General features: G+C 46.1%; 1 protein-coding gene across 4 annotated transcripts in view; it reads left to right on the top strand.

The window, feature by feature from the left end:
- The window catches only part of AHCYL2 (adenosylhomocysteinase like 2), a 469,222-nt gene that overhangs the window by 319,942 nt on the left and 133,039 nt on the right, over window positions 1-16,241 (top strand). For all 4 annotated transcript variants that reach the window (XM_085653637.1, XM_085653638.1, XM_085653639.1 and 1 more), the window contains exon 8: window positions 2,306-2,422. In XM_085653637.1, the coding sequence (XP_085509763.1) occupies window positions 2,306-2,422 (117 nt within the window). The remainder of the gene's footprint in view (window positions 1-2,305; window positions 2,423-16,241) is intronic.

Genomic DNA, 16,241 nt, shown 5'->3' with positions numbered 1-16,241 from the left:
AATTATTTTTTTTTAATTCACAATTTTCTCGTCAAAACATCGCGAATGTCAAATAAATAATAATACAGAAGATACCCACAGTTTCGTTTGCTCTGTTAAGAACTATCAATTGCTGAGAGATGCCATAACAATGCATCGTAAGCAATGCATAGTACGATGATGCAAGTTAACTATTTCCCTCAAAATTCTAGCAGTCCTAGTTGCTAGGTTTTTGGAAATCTCCTAATTTGCAAGGGAAAAAAATATTTTTTTTACAAATTGCTTCATTGACCCGGTTTTGCTTACTGGTACTGTCCATTGAATTCCGTTGGAATTCTTATTTTGAACAATACAAACAAGCATTGGCATAGCCAATAGGTCTCGCCTTTGGGACCTTAAAAGTGTTTTGTTATCCAGCACAATAGCCTTGGTGCAACAACATCAACTGTTGCATGGCTAAACACTTATAAGGTCCCAAAGGCGAGACCTATTGACTATGCCAATGCTTGTTCACTTTGCTCCCCCCCCCCTCCCAAACCCCAACCCCCCTCCTCCCTGGGCCAACCGAGAAACTAAATGGCGCCCGCAACTTTCCTTTCAGGTTGCAGCCTCTTAATCGCTCCACATTAGTGGGCAGGTTCTATAGGTTTTGGTGATTGTTGTGACTCCAATGCCTTCCGACTATAAGCTGTAGCAGGCTCTGACCTCGTCCCACTCGCATAGGATATACGTCTTCCAAGGGGCTGAGACCTGTGTATTCTGTTTTGCCATCCTTGGCCCTGACCTCCAAGCCACTGACACCTTCAACAAACATTAACCGGGTGGCAAAAGATAAAAGCCAAGCACCTCCCTAAAGCCCAAAGATTTGCTTGAATGCAGGAACGTCTTCAATCGAACTGCCATGCCTGGTACAAACTATGGCCGTATGGAGGATAAAACGTGAAGGCTAGTAACGTCCTTCCCTCTTAAATTACAGATGCTGGCCATTTTCCTGGACTTAAAAGTGCTAATTTCCTCCATAGTTCGTCACAAAGGGATATTCATAACGCTTTGGATGAAGTCAATTTGTTCACCTGGGTGCTCCAGAAAACTACAGGAAATTATCTTTACCCACCAATGAGGCAAAGTCAACATTTTGGCTGAATTTTTGCTGTCATCTTCTGCAGTATCGAAGTCATTCCTACCCTTCAACAAAATGCTCTTGGAGCCAGTTTTTGCTGGTTGGGAAAACGTTATGGCCTCCTGGACTGAGATATAGATGTGTACTGCACACACCTGTTTTTTAATCAATGATTGAAGATAGTATTGTAAGAAGATTTTTCTGCACTATTAATATGTTAAGCATGCTGGTCATGGACGTATGACTGCCTATCACACGGAAATATTTTGCCTTACTGCAAGTGTCACTAGTCAATTGTAAGCTGGCCGCACAGCCGAAGGATTTATCACAAATTCCATACATAACTAGAGGGAGAGCCATATGCCATCTTTGTCACTATGGTTCAGCTAGTAATGACTGTTATCATGAAAGCTGATATCATGAAAAGGCTATTTCTGTATCTAGTCATAGATGGCCTGGGTGACTCCAAACAAATCCTGAAGTGTAGCTTATACTCTGATACACTGTTTAGGTCTGTGATCACAGTAGTTCCCCTGAGCTGCTAGGCCTGAATGCGCTCCTCAGGTTTCTTGAGGGATGTGATCTTCATTGATATTTCCTTTGATGAATATCTCTTTGGTGAGAAGAATGATTCCTTCCAAGAATAGCTCCAAATGACACAGCACACTCGCTGGGCCTGGCCTCCCTGGTGAAAGTTCCAACCGTATTGAACGGTTTGGAGCTTCTCCAGGGCACACCAGCCCCACCAGCAACAGCTTTCTCAACTGATGACCGTTCTCAGTAGTTAAGAAACACTTCCTCGGCGATATTAGATCTTACTCTTCCCTCCATATGATTATGACTGCCTAGAATGTGCCAGGTTGCACTCTGGGACAATGGCATTTTTATTTTCCAACGTGAAAGCTTGGTTGATGTGCACCAAATGATGAGCACTGGGAAGAACTGGGCTATGTTTGATGTTTCAGCTTTGAACATGACTGCACTATTTAGTTGACTTGGTCATGAGCATTGTTTCGGAGTTGCAGTGCTATACTGCAATTTAAGTATTAAGTAGAGGAATCTCTTACAAAGCCCTTTAAATTCCTCAATATTTCTACTTTCCTTTTTTGGTGTGAGGTAAACTATTTATAACTCAGAAAGGTAGAGATGATAGTTAAGCCAAGGAATGCAATGGTTTCTTTAATCTCTTTTCTCGTTCCCTTACAGGTTGTACCAGTTATCCAAGGCTGGGAAATTGTGTGTGCCTGCGATGAATGTGAATGACTCCGTCACCAAACAAAAGTTTGACAACCTCTACTGTTGCAGGGAGTCCATCCTTGATGGGTATGTGTTCTTCTCTCATTGGAATCCACTACTTTAGATATTGGACTGGCTTACTCCTACAACAATCATCAAAAAATCAAAGGAGGGAGTGAAGAGGAAAATGGTAGAAATCGTCCTCCTCTTGATACTGTTATCCAACATATGGATTCTACCATGTATTATGTGAATATATATGCACCCATGTGTGTGCTGCTATTTTTATTTTTATTTGAAGTGTTTAGTCATACGTGAAAAATGGTGCGAAAGGATCAGAGCTCCTTCTCTCAATTTGTGGGAAGGGCAATGTTTCTAAAAATTGTAAAATACCCCTCACGCTGAAACCTGATTCAGTGTCATGCTTCATCATTGGGGTCTTCCCGCCCCTCTACAGGACGTGCTACGACTTACGCAGGAGCACTTTATTCAGTGATTGGTGAGTATGTGTAGTGCGTGGGATCTTGAAAAGAAAATGTGAGATGGCTAAAAATTCTCTGGCTAGTGGAACGAAAATACTTTCTTCCCTGGCTGAGAATAGTAAAAGTGGGGAGGTGTAGATGGTGTACTATAATGAGTCACCTCCTACAAGATCAACCTGTTTCAGAAGCCATCCCCTTGGCTTTCTTCCTCAGGACCAAAAAACCGATCCCTGTTACACCTCAATGGGTGATAGAATAAATGTACATATGCCTGATAGTCACAAACACTGTCCTTTGTTTCCTGTTATGGGAGTAGAAATAATATACCACTTGTATATCTTAAGAACCTGAAAAGAAAATTATTTTGGATAAATCATGGCTTTCATCATTTATCTTTATCTATTCACATCACCATCACATGGAAAGTTTTAAGCTTTTTTGTGATACATTTCTCTTGTGCGACTCTGTTGTAGGTAATGGTACCATTTGGTAAATATCCTCTACTCCTAAATCATCTGAAAGAGCACTCCTTATGATTTCTAGTGCCCAGTATCACATTTACTCAACATTCTATCATACATATGTATCTCCTAGCAAGATACATCGTATGTTACAATACATTCATACAAAAAGGAAGTATATGTACACTCTGATTGTGCCCCAAAAGGTTACAGATTAATGATCACAGCAAACGAGCACTTGCATTCGTACTCCCATGACAGGCCTTGGAAAAAATTGGAGATGTTTGGCAAAAGTCTGTGCACTCGTCCTTTTTAAACTGTGATCTCACGGTGTGTCTTTTTGTTTAAAAAAAATATATGGTATTCATGCTCTCAAAAGGACGTGCCATAATACATACTTTAGAATTTTATCGTTATCGCTCCATGAGCTCACACGAGCGGTGTAGGTCGCCTTCAAATAGACACTGGGGGTATTTTAGAAGAACAGAAGGGAAAACGAGGTTTTAACGCCAGGGTGGTTTTTAAAGGTACTTCCTTTGGTGATCGCGCTCCTTCCAGCATGTAAGTAGGACAATGGCATGTCCTTAAAAAAACCAAAGAGACCACGCTTGTTTGTTTAAAAACCACCCTGGCGTTAAAACCTTGTTTTTCCTTCTGTTCTTTTAAAATAACCTACGATGTATCTTGCTAGGAGATACATATGTATGATAGAATGTTGAGTAAATGAGATACTGGGCACTAGAAATCACAAGGAGTGTTCTTTCAGATGATGTATGAGTAGAGGATATTTACCAAATGGTACCATTACCTACAACAGAGTTGCACAAGAGAAATGTATCACAAAAAAGCTTGAAACTTTCCACGTGATGGTGATGTGAATAGATAAAGATAAATGATGAAAGCCATGATTTATCCAAAATAATTTTCTTTTCAGGTTCTTAAGATATACAAGTGGTATATTTTTCTACTCCCATAACCGGGAACAAAGGGCAGTGTTTGTGACAATCAGGCATATGTACATTTAATCTATCACCCATTGAGGTGTAACAGGGATCGTTTTTTTGGTCCTGAGGAAGAAAGCCAAGGGGATGGCTTCTGAAACATGTCGACCTTGTAGGAGGTGACTCATTATAGTCCACCATCTACACCTCCCCACTTTTACTATTCTCAGCCAGGGAAGACAAAGTATTTTCGTTCCACTAGCCAGAGAATTTTTAACCATCTCACATTTTCTTTTCAAGATCCCACGCACTACACATACTCCCCAATCACTGAATAAAGTGCTCCTGCGTCTACGTAAGTCGTAGCACGCCCCGTCCTGTAGAGGGGCGGGAAGACCCCAATGATGAAGCATGACACTGAATCGGGTTTCAGCGTGTGAGGGGTATTTTACAATTGTTTGAAACATTGCCCTTCCCACAAATTGAGAGCAGGAGCTCTGATCCTTTTGCACCATTTTTCACGTATGACTAAACACTTCAAATAAAAATAGCAGCACACACATGGGTGCATATATATTCACATAATACATGGTAGAATCCCTATGTTGGATTACTCCTACTACATGCTGACCAATTTTATTAAACATCAGTGGTGGCTCTACAACACTAGGCAGGCAGAGAAAAAACAATAGTTGGAATTTGAGGGCAAAGGTGTACCACCCTATGGTGACAGTAGATACTGTACTATATGAAAGAAGTGGGCTACGAGTTATAATCTGAGGTTTTGTGTAACTTATTTCGTTGGACATTTTCACAACCACTGGCCAATTAAAAAAATAATAATTAACTTTCTAAAATTACAGACTTTGTCTTCAAATACCTGATCAGTGTGCATGTAGGGCAGAATCGCACTGTCTTTTTTTTTTTGTTGTTTTTCATGAATTTGCCCGCATGATATAAAACGTTCTTACCAACTAACCCAGCTGTTTGCAACCCCCATAAAAATCATTAGCCTGCACTACGCATTTTATGGATTTCTTGGCCTTTACTTTACTTGCAGTAACAAAGGAAATGGGAACCTGAAAGTGACAGTTTCTAGTGTAATGTCTGAAAAATATTTTCAAAGGTTGGGCATATTTGCATATTAAACTGTGGTATTCCAACCAAATTAATGCTTGCAAGGCTTGTCTTGAAAAATATCTATATCCATCTTTATCTGTTATTCACAATTATCCTGACATGTATTATGTAAGCAATTGAAAATAAAGCCTCTAGTGACTGAGATTTAGCAGCTGCGTCCCTCTCCTTTTTCAATGGCTGGTGCAGCTAAAACGTTGTCTGAAGAATTAATTGTCCTATACAAGTTAAATAACCAAGTGATCAAATACAATAAACCATGCTTTTGGTACAACCCATTAAATCAACCAAGTCCTTTGTGAGCTGTCCTTTTCAGTAAAGTTTGTGAACACACTTACTTTTTCCCAGATATACAGTTGTGCTTATCATAAATTATATTTGCTTAGTCAGTCTTCAAGTCCTTTGCAGTACAATATTTTGAATGTTTTCATTGGTAATCTGTAATATTGCCATTTTAGGAAGTACTTCAAGGATGCCCAGGCGTTAGTTGCAATTGGGACAGACCTAGCTAAGAATGAACAGACAGTTATCAATGTATAAACATTTTTGAGTGTCTAAAGTGTATTGCAATATATTTGTGTTGCAAGACCAAATAAGTAATGTGAGGTAGGACACCCTTAACAATCCTCAATATAATATTATTGTTGAGTGCATAGTTGCCAAGAGTAGACTCGCAGCTTTACTCGATGATTTTGTCAGTTAAACCACAGGGCCTGGAGCTTGTAATTCCTTACCCTGTTCGTGTTTTTAGCAGTCTCCTTTATGGCGATCTACTCCTTCAGCGTAATATGGCAGTCTATTAACATAATATTTGTTTTAGGGAAGGCAGATATTTAACTTTGTTGTAGCCTCCATGATTTTAGTACATCAGACAGGCTGCATGCCTTTTTACCTCCTCTGCCATTTCTAATGTGGATCATATTAATATCAGATGCTTTCTTAAGAAGCCATATCAGTAATATCCTACTGTTAATCCGTTCATAAATCTTTTGATTCATAGGGCTCCATTGTCTTTTAACATCAATTTACTCCCTTCTTTATTTTAATGGTCCACAGATCTGTGTGCTGTGCAGTTGCTTGGTCAGTGTGTAACCGTTTCTGATACAAATAGGATATTGAATCCGGTTGATCTTCTATGAAAAGAAATCAGCTCGTTTAGTTTTAAGCATGTTTCATATGTTTTCATTTCCATTTCACATTGTATTTCCTTGAATATTATTCAATGAATAGGTTTTTTTATTGAAAGAAAATGCCAGCCTTGCAGAGGGAGTCTTTCTTCCGTATCCATATCCAGAAATACCATTGGCATCTACCAGCTTTTATCTCTATGGATACTTGAAATACATAATTTTCAGTAATCAGCTGTATGTAGTTATACTTAAACATTAAGCAGCTGATTTTGGGGGAATAGCGGCTGAACTGCCCCACTGCCACCTCACCGCCAAACCGACGTGAGAACCACCTGCCGTATTATGTGGTTTTTTTGGTCCTGCGGGGCGGGGGGATTCGTTGGTGTTTCCACGGCGATGCCTATAAAAGGGTGTGCTGGAGCTGTGCCCCCTATGAAGTGAGGCATAAGAGGTCCCTGTGGGGCCTCTTCTTTCCTCACCGCCACTGTTTTCATGGAGGAAAGACCTCCATGAGATCCGTGGTGGTGAGGAAAGTCTAAATATGTTTGGCGAGACCGCAGCAGTCCTGCCAAGCATATTACTGCCTCAAGAGCACCGTGCCACGGCCAGAGAACAGCAGTTCCCTGGCAGCGGTGGTCCCAGGGCAGCACGGCTGCCAGGAACGTAATATGGGGGTAGGAGAACCGCCACCACCACGAGTCTCGCGTCCGAGGACTGCCCGAATCATGATTAGGGGCTAAATGTTTATCTTATAACTGTAGCGAAGTTAAAAAAAAATATTATTGCCACCATACTTCCTGCAGCTTTCTTATGCGAACAATGCCAGGTTGGATCTAAAGAAAAACTGCATAGTGGTACCTCTGCTTCAGTATCAAGCGAGACTCAACGGCTTCATCGCGGATCAGTGAGACCCCCTAGTTGATTCACAACTACCTTGAATACAGCAGCATTGGTGATGCCAGTTCCATTTGTTTCAGGTGTCTTTAGTGGATTTTGTTTACGTGAAAAAAATACTTCTAATTCCTGTATTAAAGTAAATTGAAACTTTTTCCTCTGAGGTCCTCTCATTGCAAGCCAGGTTCCTGTTGCCGGAGTCTAATGTCCCATGTAATTTCAGATCCTCGTGATAAGCGTCTCAGCTAGCTGGGTGATTCAGCAACGCTTGACCTTTGTGCTCTGATTTAGCCTATGGCTGCCATATCAAAATTTAGATCTGCTTCACGGGGGTTGGTCTAAAGAGAAGAGGCACAAGAAATATCAAAAGCAAAAAAGATCATCCTCCCCTTCTCTCAGGAGTCACCGAAAGAAATATGCTATCATGGAGGTGTCTGCAGCATCTTCCCCAGAGACCATCCATTCAGGCTACAGCTGTAGTCTGAAGCGAGATTCGTCTCTCATTTGGATACTTTTATAGATGCAATGTTGGCTACTTTTGCCAAACAGCAACCCTCTAGTGAGCCTTTTGCAGCCATTAGGGTTGAACAGATTGCATCAAGCAGACTCCATCTGAGGTCAGTTTATTCGATCTCCACTTCAGACGCTAAGAAGTCTGCTTCAAAAGAGTTGAAGCCTTTGATGCTATCCGTGTCTGGATCCGGTCTGGGTGCTATGTCTTGCTCAACATCGGTAGAATTGAAGAATCCAATGACTTCGTCTAGTATAAAGGCAGCGAAAGCTAAGTCTGGGAATTACTTGGAGGATTAATTTTCTTAAATACCTCAAGTGACCTTGTGAAGTCTTCAAGGAATTTTGCAATTTGTTTGGCTCTGACTGATACCTTGGCTTTAAAGAAGGCATGCTCCAGTGAAGATGAGAATGGTTTAGTGAGGCTGAAAGTTTGTTTCCTCTTTGTCATACTAATAAAGGATTTCTTCAAGATTTACAGAAGGCCAGTGCTTGGATACATCTCGAGTCTTATTTTGCTGTCACACTTGAAAGTATGACTGCTGCTAAAGTGTCACTTTCAGCTTCATTGTGTGATAGCATTCCCAAAGAGGGTGGTTTTTTTTAGGGAATGTAGTGTTGATGTAGTGAGAATTTGATGTAGGTTATGCATTTGTGACACTTTTGTTGCAAAGGGTGGTGAAGAAGATGCGTTCTAACAAGCTTCTTGTCCAGATTGGAGTTGGCGTCCATGGTATGTGAATCTGGTGAAGCTGAATTGTTAGGATCTGTGACCTCTTCTTTCAAAAGGGCCTGTTGTCTCATCGGAAGTTCAAGTGGTTCATCCAACAATCCAGTCACTGAATCTTCTAACCAGGAGCTTGAGAGGTTAGTACTTTTGAGTTTTTCTGTGGAAGGTCTGAATGCTTTGTTAGCTGCTAAAAGCTTTCAAGCAGAGCTATGTAGTCCAGTTATGTTTTTCAAAATGATTGCTAAGAAAGGGTTAGATCCTTTGTAATGCGAGTTAGTTCATATTTTGCAATTGGGAGATTCTTGGCCTGAATAAGGCTATCTTTGAATACATGTGACCGGTTATTTGACTGTGATTTCTGTCTGTTGTTTCCCTTGATCACAGGTTGTTGTTTAAGTCACCACTAGTTTTGTGTTTCTTGAAAGGTTTCCTACTTAAGGTTCCCTATGGTTCCTTTTAGTGTGCCGGAATGAGATCTAAATTTAATTCTAACATATTTAACGGGCCAGCATTTGAGCTTCTTAATTTGTGTAATTTAAAGTCATCGTTCAAGAAAGCATTTGTGGTTGCTACTTTGACCCGAAGGAGTATGTGAGTTGCACACTTTATCTTCTTCTCCCCCTCAAACTGTTTTTTTTTCTGAAAATAAGGTGAGCTTGAGGGTGTAGTCTTCTTTTTTTTTTGCCAGAGGTTGGAGTTTCTTCTTGCTTATGTCTTTGCCAATATTTTATCCTCCTCCTCACTTACCTAAGGAAGAGGAAAGGTTGTGAGACTCGATTCAGTAAGGGTAAAAATTGAGAACCACAAGGTGCCGGAGGGGAGGCACTGCAATTTTGTTTTCCAGACCCAGCCTTGAATCTGGGGTGGTTCCCTTAAGGAATCTGCAAGAAGGACAATATCCATGAGAAAGAACATGACTGAATCTAAGAAACATTTTCATTTGTAGCCACAGAATGCTGTTCACAACATGGTTGGTGATGATATGCTCCTCAGTAATGTCAATTAACAAATGATCCTCATCCATCCTTGAAATTACTGCATTAGACTTCATATCCAGAATCGAACATTGTGGAAGCTTGGTATGGGGTGAGCATTTACCCTGACCTACTGTAATCCGTTGGGAAAAGGCAAAGAATTGGCAAGCCAAAGCGGAGTACTGTCTTACTTAAAGTGATTACCTATCAGCCTTGGGATGTGTGCTTCTTGTACTATTGTAATTGGGTGTTCATTCCAGAGTGCTAGCATCTTAATCTCAATTTCTTTACTAGGAAGAGGTGTTTTTCCCCATCAAGGATTACCTTCATGCATACATGTTCCCTTTATCATAAAGGATAATATATGTTCCTTTGTTCAAAATTAATAGCAAAATAGCATTTTTTGGAAAGCACAGATGAGCTTTAAATATATGCAGGCAGGTGGATTGGTGGGCTCTTAATGGGACCAAAAGGGAGCAGGTGGTTTTCCCCCCAACCACCTTTGAAGGCACTCATTGTCGTACTAAGGGCCTGTTTCTACTGGTCTTTCGTATGAATTCCATATACATAGTAAGGTTCAATTGTGTATATGACTAACACAATACAAGGGACACTATTGGCGTTGATGTCCTTTGTTGTTGCAGGAGCTCTGCTTTAAGCGTAGTAAAGTTCAGTAAATTGCCGAGCACGTTAATGGGAGACTTTCAAAGTGAAATTAACAGGTGACGAGCCTTTGCAGATCCTGCACAAAAAGTTACACATTCAAAATGAGGAAATTACCTCAATAGGAAAGAATGGAGGGTGTGCTGTCCTGGCTAGAGACTACAGAGAAAAACATCCCCACATTTGAGTAACAATACTGGAGGTATCTTCCATGACCAAAAAGGCAGCAAAAACATTAGACCTGGGTCCGTAACTTTAAGAAGCTGCACACCAGACCCACAGCCAGAGTTGCTGTGCTGAAGAAGTTGTATCTTAAATTGAGTTGAGGAAAAGGAATTTGGTGTCCTTTGGAGCATACTAAACGATTTTCATTTGGGAACTCCTGCATCTCAGTTGATATAAGGGTTTAAAGACTCCTTACCTAGATTGAGTCAGCACTCCCCTTTCCACTTGTCTATTGGTTACAAGGCATTAATAACATATTTAAGGTTTAATCGGCTGTTTGCAACTTTTTTTTTTGATATCCAAGTTTTATTGAAAGTCAACGCACTCAAACAAATCAGCAAAATCAAGGGTAGTAGATATTCAGTTACATCATCAAAGTCTATATGACCCGGTTCTGCACCCCGTGGGGCGTACAACCACAGAAAGAGTTAGAGTATCATGCGCTTTCTTCAACAGCGCCCATCCATTTGCCCCACACCCTCCGGTATTTCTTGGGGCATCCGCGTGCCGTGTATAGAGCTTTCTCTTGTATCGCGCACCAGTCCACTCCCTTGCGCCACTTTCCCAGGGCTGGTGGAGCTGGACAAATCCATGCTGTCACTATGTCATGCTTGGCAACTATCATAGCTGTGTTAAAGAAGGTCTTGTCGTTCCGGGACCTATCTAGCCCATCTGTTATCCCCAGTAGTGAGTGCTGTGGATCGTGAGGAACTGTCCACCCCAAGACCTCCATAAGTTCCTCTTCAATGGCTCTCCAAAAATTTGCCAGCCGGGGACAGGTCCAGACCACGTGGAAAAAATCTGCTGGGGCCTGGCCGCACCTAGCGCAAGACGCGTCAGAGTAAACCCGCTCGGTGAAGGGGTACCGGAGTGAGGTAAGTGGTATCGCGCCAGTCCATTTCGCCCAGGGGCCCCACCCAGTCTGTCCATTGGTCCTTCAGTTTGTCCAAGGAGGTGGGAGTATTGTTAATTAAGGTGCGGTATATATGGGAAATGCCTGCCCAAGTCCCCCAATAACGTCTGGGCCTACATGGGGCTGTACTCCGGGAGCCGAGCGTCCTCTGTGATGTGTGTGTGTGTGGAGGGCGTGTCTTAACTGTAAATATTTGTAGAATTGGGATGGGTGTAGGGAATATCCGTTGCGCATATCTTGCAAGGAAAGCATGTGGCCCCCCGCCCAGACGTCCCCAAGCTGTGTTGTGCCTATGAGATCCCAGGATCTGATCCCAGGCAGACCACTCACCTCCCGGAGCCAAGCCCCATGCCAGAGAGGGGTGCATTGGGTCAATTTGCCGGTCCAGCCGGTATGGCGCAGTGAAGCCCGCCAAGCCAGGAATACCGAACGCGTCACGTCTGTCAGCCGGATCGGGACGGGTCCCCCTTACAACATGGCTTGTACTTAAGAAAATCCCAATTCACACAACTCCCCCGTTGAACCAATCGTGGACCACCAGCAAACGTGTGGCTATATAGTAGAGGTACAGGTGCGTCATGCTCCTGCCCCTGTCAAATGAAGGAATCCTGCATGTGGAGAGAGCCAGACGCGGCCTCCCGGCACCCCATAAAAATCGGGTAAGTAAGCCGTCCAACTCCTCAAACCAGGATCTGGGGAAACCGAACGGGGTGTTCTGGAGGATGTAGAGGAACCTAGGGAGGATCAGCATTTTAAACAAGGCGACCCGGCCTAGAGGGTTCAAGGGCAGTTTCTTCTATTTCTGAAGGTCTTCTTTGGCCTTTTTGACCAGTGGGGTCACATTGAGGGACCAGCCCAGTTCCGGGAGCAGGTAAATCCATATTCCCAGATATTTAAAGGAATTGTGTCGGATCGGAATATTGGACTGCCAATCGTAACAATCCCTTGACAGATGAAGAGAGACCAGTACTGATTTCCCGGGGTTCAGCCTAAGACCTGATGCTTGCCCAAACGCCTGCAACAACCGGAGACAGTGCCGTCCCGAGGAAGCGGGCTCGGCCAGAAAGAGCATGACGTCATCCGCGTAAAGCGCAGTCTTGTCCGTGTCTGCGTTAGGCCACTCCCATCCTTTAACACGGATGTCAGCCCGCACCAGGGCCCCCAGGGGTTCCATTGCCAGAGCAAACGGGGGTGAAAGGGGACAACCCTGCTGCGTGCCCCTAGCAATGGGAAAGGCCTCAGACAGGACGCCGTTCACTAGCACCCGTGTCCGCGGCTGCGCATACAGCACTCGGACCAAAGCCCGGAACTGGGGCCTGAATCCCATCTCCGTCAACACCTCTTGGAGATATGCCCAGTCCACCGAATCGAAAGCTTTTTTGAAATCTATAAGGAGGAGGGCCAAATAAGGGGTGAGTATGTGTCGGTGGGCCAGAGCCAGTTGCACCGTCCGGAGGCAATGACGGGTCGCGCGTGCGGGCATAAAGCCACATTGGTCCGGGTGGACCAACGTGGGCAGGTGCGGCTTTAGCTGTTGGTCCAGGATGGTGGCATTAAGTTTGATCTCTGTATTGAGGAGGGAGATGGGCTGGTAATCTGCGCAGTGATGGGAGGGGGCTGGGATTTTGGAAGGACCACAATAGTGGCAATGTCTGTCTCCGGCGGGAAGGAGCCCTGATGAAGGGCCTCCTGAAAAAGGCCAGCCAAGTGGGGCACTAGTGCGTCACGGTAAGCCGCGTATTATTCTTGGGAAAGACCATCTGGTCCCAGAGTCTTACCCGGGGACATAAGAGAAATGGCTTCCTCAATTTCTTTCTTAGAGATTGGGCGGTCCAGGTCTTTCTGGGCTGCCGTCTCCAACCGGGGGAGACTGACGCGCCTCCTTCCGAGGAGACCACGGAGTGATGATTCGGGAGTTTGTGCAGCATACAGGCGCCAATAGTAGCTAGCAAACACGTGTGCCATCGCTGAAGGGGCGTTGCGTACCGTTCCCTGGTCGTCCACCACTTCCGGAATTATACGGTTTGCCCTGGGAAACGTGACCAGCCTGTGCAAAATCGTGCTATTTTTGTCCCCCCAGCCATAAATTCTTGCCACCGAGGACTGCCATAGGAGCTTGGCCGCTTCTAGAGATAGTTGTCTAATTTCGGACCGGATAAGGGCTAGTTGTCGACTTTGGGCGGCGGCGTCGAGCAGGGAAGGGGATTATTCCAAACAAAGCACCTGCGCTTCTTTCGCAGTGATTTCCCGAAGTTGCTCTTGCCTCTGCTCCTTGAGTTGCCCCTTCGCAAAGCCCTGAATGGTTGCCTTCCCAGCCTCCCATAGGGTCCCCGGGGAGGATACAGAGCCCTCGTTGGTGAGGAGATATTGTTCGAGCTCCTTCCCTACCGTCTTCTTGAAATCTTTATCTTGGAGGAACCATGCATTCATCCTCCACGTTTGGCGGGCTGAGGGGGGAGGAGTCCCTGTACTTAGGAGCACCGGGGAGTGGTCTGAAATTCCCTTGGGTAGGATACGAGTGTCTACAACTGTTGAGCAGTCAGCTGCAGGGAGAAAGATCATGTCTATGCGTGCCTGCGTGTGGTGGGCTGCGGAGGTGTGAGTAAAATGGGTGGCCCGTGGGTGCCACGTGCGCCACACATCACAGAGGCCCAATGACTCGGACCAAGACCTCAATTGTTTTGCTTGCGTGATGCGGACAGCAGAGGGAGGGCCTGTTGTGTCTAGTGCTGGGCTGGAGACCACGTTGAAGTCACCGCCCACAACCATGACGCCTAGGGGGAGAGTGGCGAGGAGGGCGGAGGTCTGTGTCAGTGTAGGGGTAAGCATAGAGGGAGGCGAATATATGGACACAAAATGGAGCGGGGAGCCGGCCAGAGAGCCACATACCGTCACGTACGTGCCTTGAGGATCGTGGATCACCCGGGACAGACGAAGGGTAGGTTGCGTCTCATGAGGATGGGAACCCCTGGAGAAGCCGGAGTGCCATACTCTTGTCGTACCCGTACCGGGCAAGAAAGGGGCAGCAGTTGCCCAGAAGATGAGTCTCCTGGAGAAGAAGGATGTCAATGTGGAGGCGTTGTGCATAGCGCAGGACCGCGGTGTGCTTCAACCTGTCCAGGAGACCGTTAACGTTCCAGGACAGAACGTGGAGGGGAGCCCCTGTCATGGTGTCGTCAGTCATGGTGGGCGGTGTCTGGGACAAGGCTGCGCCGCCCCATTGGGTGGTGTGGGTGCGAGCAGGGACCGATATGTGTGCGGTTGGTCGCGCGCGTTAAGAGATAGTACAGTCTTTGCAGATGAGGTATATACCTGTCCGTGGGAGCTGAAGCAACAGAACAAATGGAAGGACAACTGGGGAAGAAAACACCCCCAAGTTGATATTGCAGGCCTAGGGTGCACAACTTCTTCTTGACCTCTGTGTAGGAGCGCCGAAGGTCTTGGACTTCCCTGGTATAGTCTGGGAATATCATAATGATGTGGTTTTGGAACCTGAGGGGACCTTTCGCCCTGGCCGCCTGTAAAATAACATCACGATCTTTGAAGTTGAGGACTTTCAGGATGATGGGGCAGGGTGGGGCACCAGGATGATGCTTGGGCGCCAGGGACCTATGGTCCCTCTCCACAACAAACCATGTCGACAGGGCATCTTCCGGCATCCACGACTTGTACTAATCTTCAACAAAGGTGGCTGTTTGTCCTGCTTCCGCTCCCTCGGGAAACCCCACCAGACCGAGGTTATTGCGACGTGCGCGGTTTTCAGCATCTTCGGCACACCTGTGAAGCTCCCCGGTACGAGCACGAAGTTGGGCCACCTGATCTTTAAGTAGGGAGATATCGTCCTCGGCCGTTGAGAGGCAGGATTCAGCCTCTGACAATCGCGTGGTGGTGTTACGAAGGTCCTGTCTGAGGAGGGACACATCCATCTTGATTTCTCCAATATTCCCCTCGACGGACGCCTGAGAGGCACCGATAGCCTGGAGGATGGTGGCCAGATCCGTGTCCTCCGGGGGGGGGAGGTCGGGGGGGGGGGGGGGGGTTAGGAGTCCCCCCCCCCCCCCCCCCCCCCCCCACGGCCCCTCCCCTGGGAGGCTCCGACTCGGAAGTAGTTAAACGGTCCATTTTGGTCTGTGTGGAGGCCGGTGTAGGCTTGGGGCCCCTATCCCTCCCGATGGCCAGGGGCAGGTCCCAATGTCACTGTGGCCGCAAGATATCGGGGGGGGGGGGGGATAAAAGTTTGAAGTGGAGGAGGCGGCCGGGGACCAGCAAACGCGTGGGAAGTCCACGAGCGACTCGAGGGCCTCGCCAGATGGAAGTGTTCCAGTGTCCACCCCGGTAACTCCCCCGGGTGACCATCCGGCCCGGGAGGCACCTGCTCAACAATCAGCCAGGGGACGCCCCCTCCGTTGAAACAGTAGACTGCATTCAGACCTCAGGGAGCCAGTGAGAGGAGGGCCACTGCAGCTTATCCAGCCGCCGCAACCATTGGCAGTCTCAGATTGGGGGGGTTTCCCCGGGCTGCACCCCACTCACACCGCTGTTGATGACCTGCCCCACACGTAGGGGGACAAAGGCTAGGAGTCCAACCCTAGGAGGTAGGCCGCTGAAAAGGGAAAGGCCCCGGCCCCTCCTGTGCAACAGGCATCATTCCAGACTTCAGAGCCCCAAGATCAACACACAGCATTGGGTGGGGCGCACAATGCAGCACTGTGCCTGACCCGGGGGGGGGGGGGGGGGGGACACGCGATATCACATGCGCCGCTGCCCGACCAGACAGCCGGTCACCACCCCTACCCGCCGGAGGATAGGGCTGCCTGTAGTCTCAGGAGGATGATCGCTGGCGCAG

Source organism: Triturus cristatus, chromosome 4_1 (genome assembly GCF_964204655.1).
Source record: "Triturus cristatus chromosome 4_1, aTriCri1.1, whole genome shotgun sequence".
Classification (NCBI taxonomy): Eukaryota; Metazoa; Chordata; class Amphibia; order Caudata; family Salamandridae; genus Triturus; species Triturus cristatus.
Note: the sequence above shows the minus strand (reverse complement) of the source record. Positions and strands in the feature narration are given on the sequence as shown.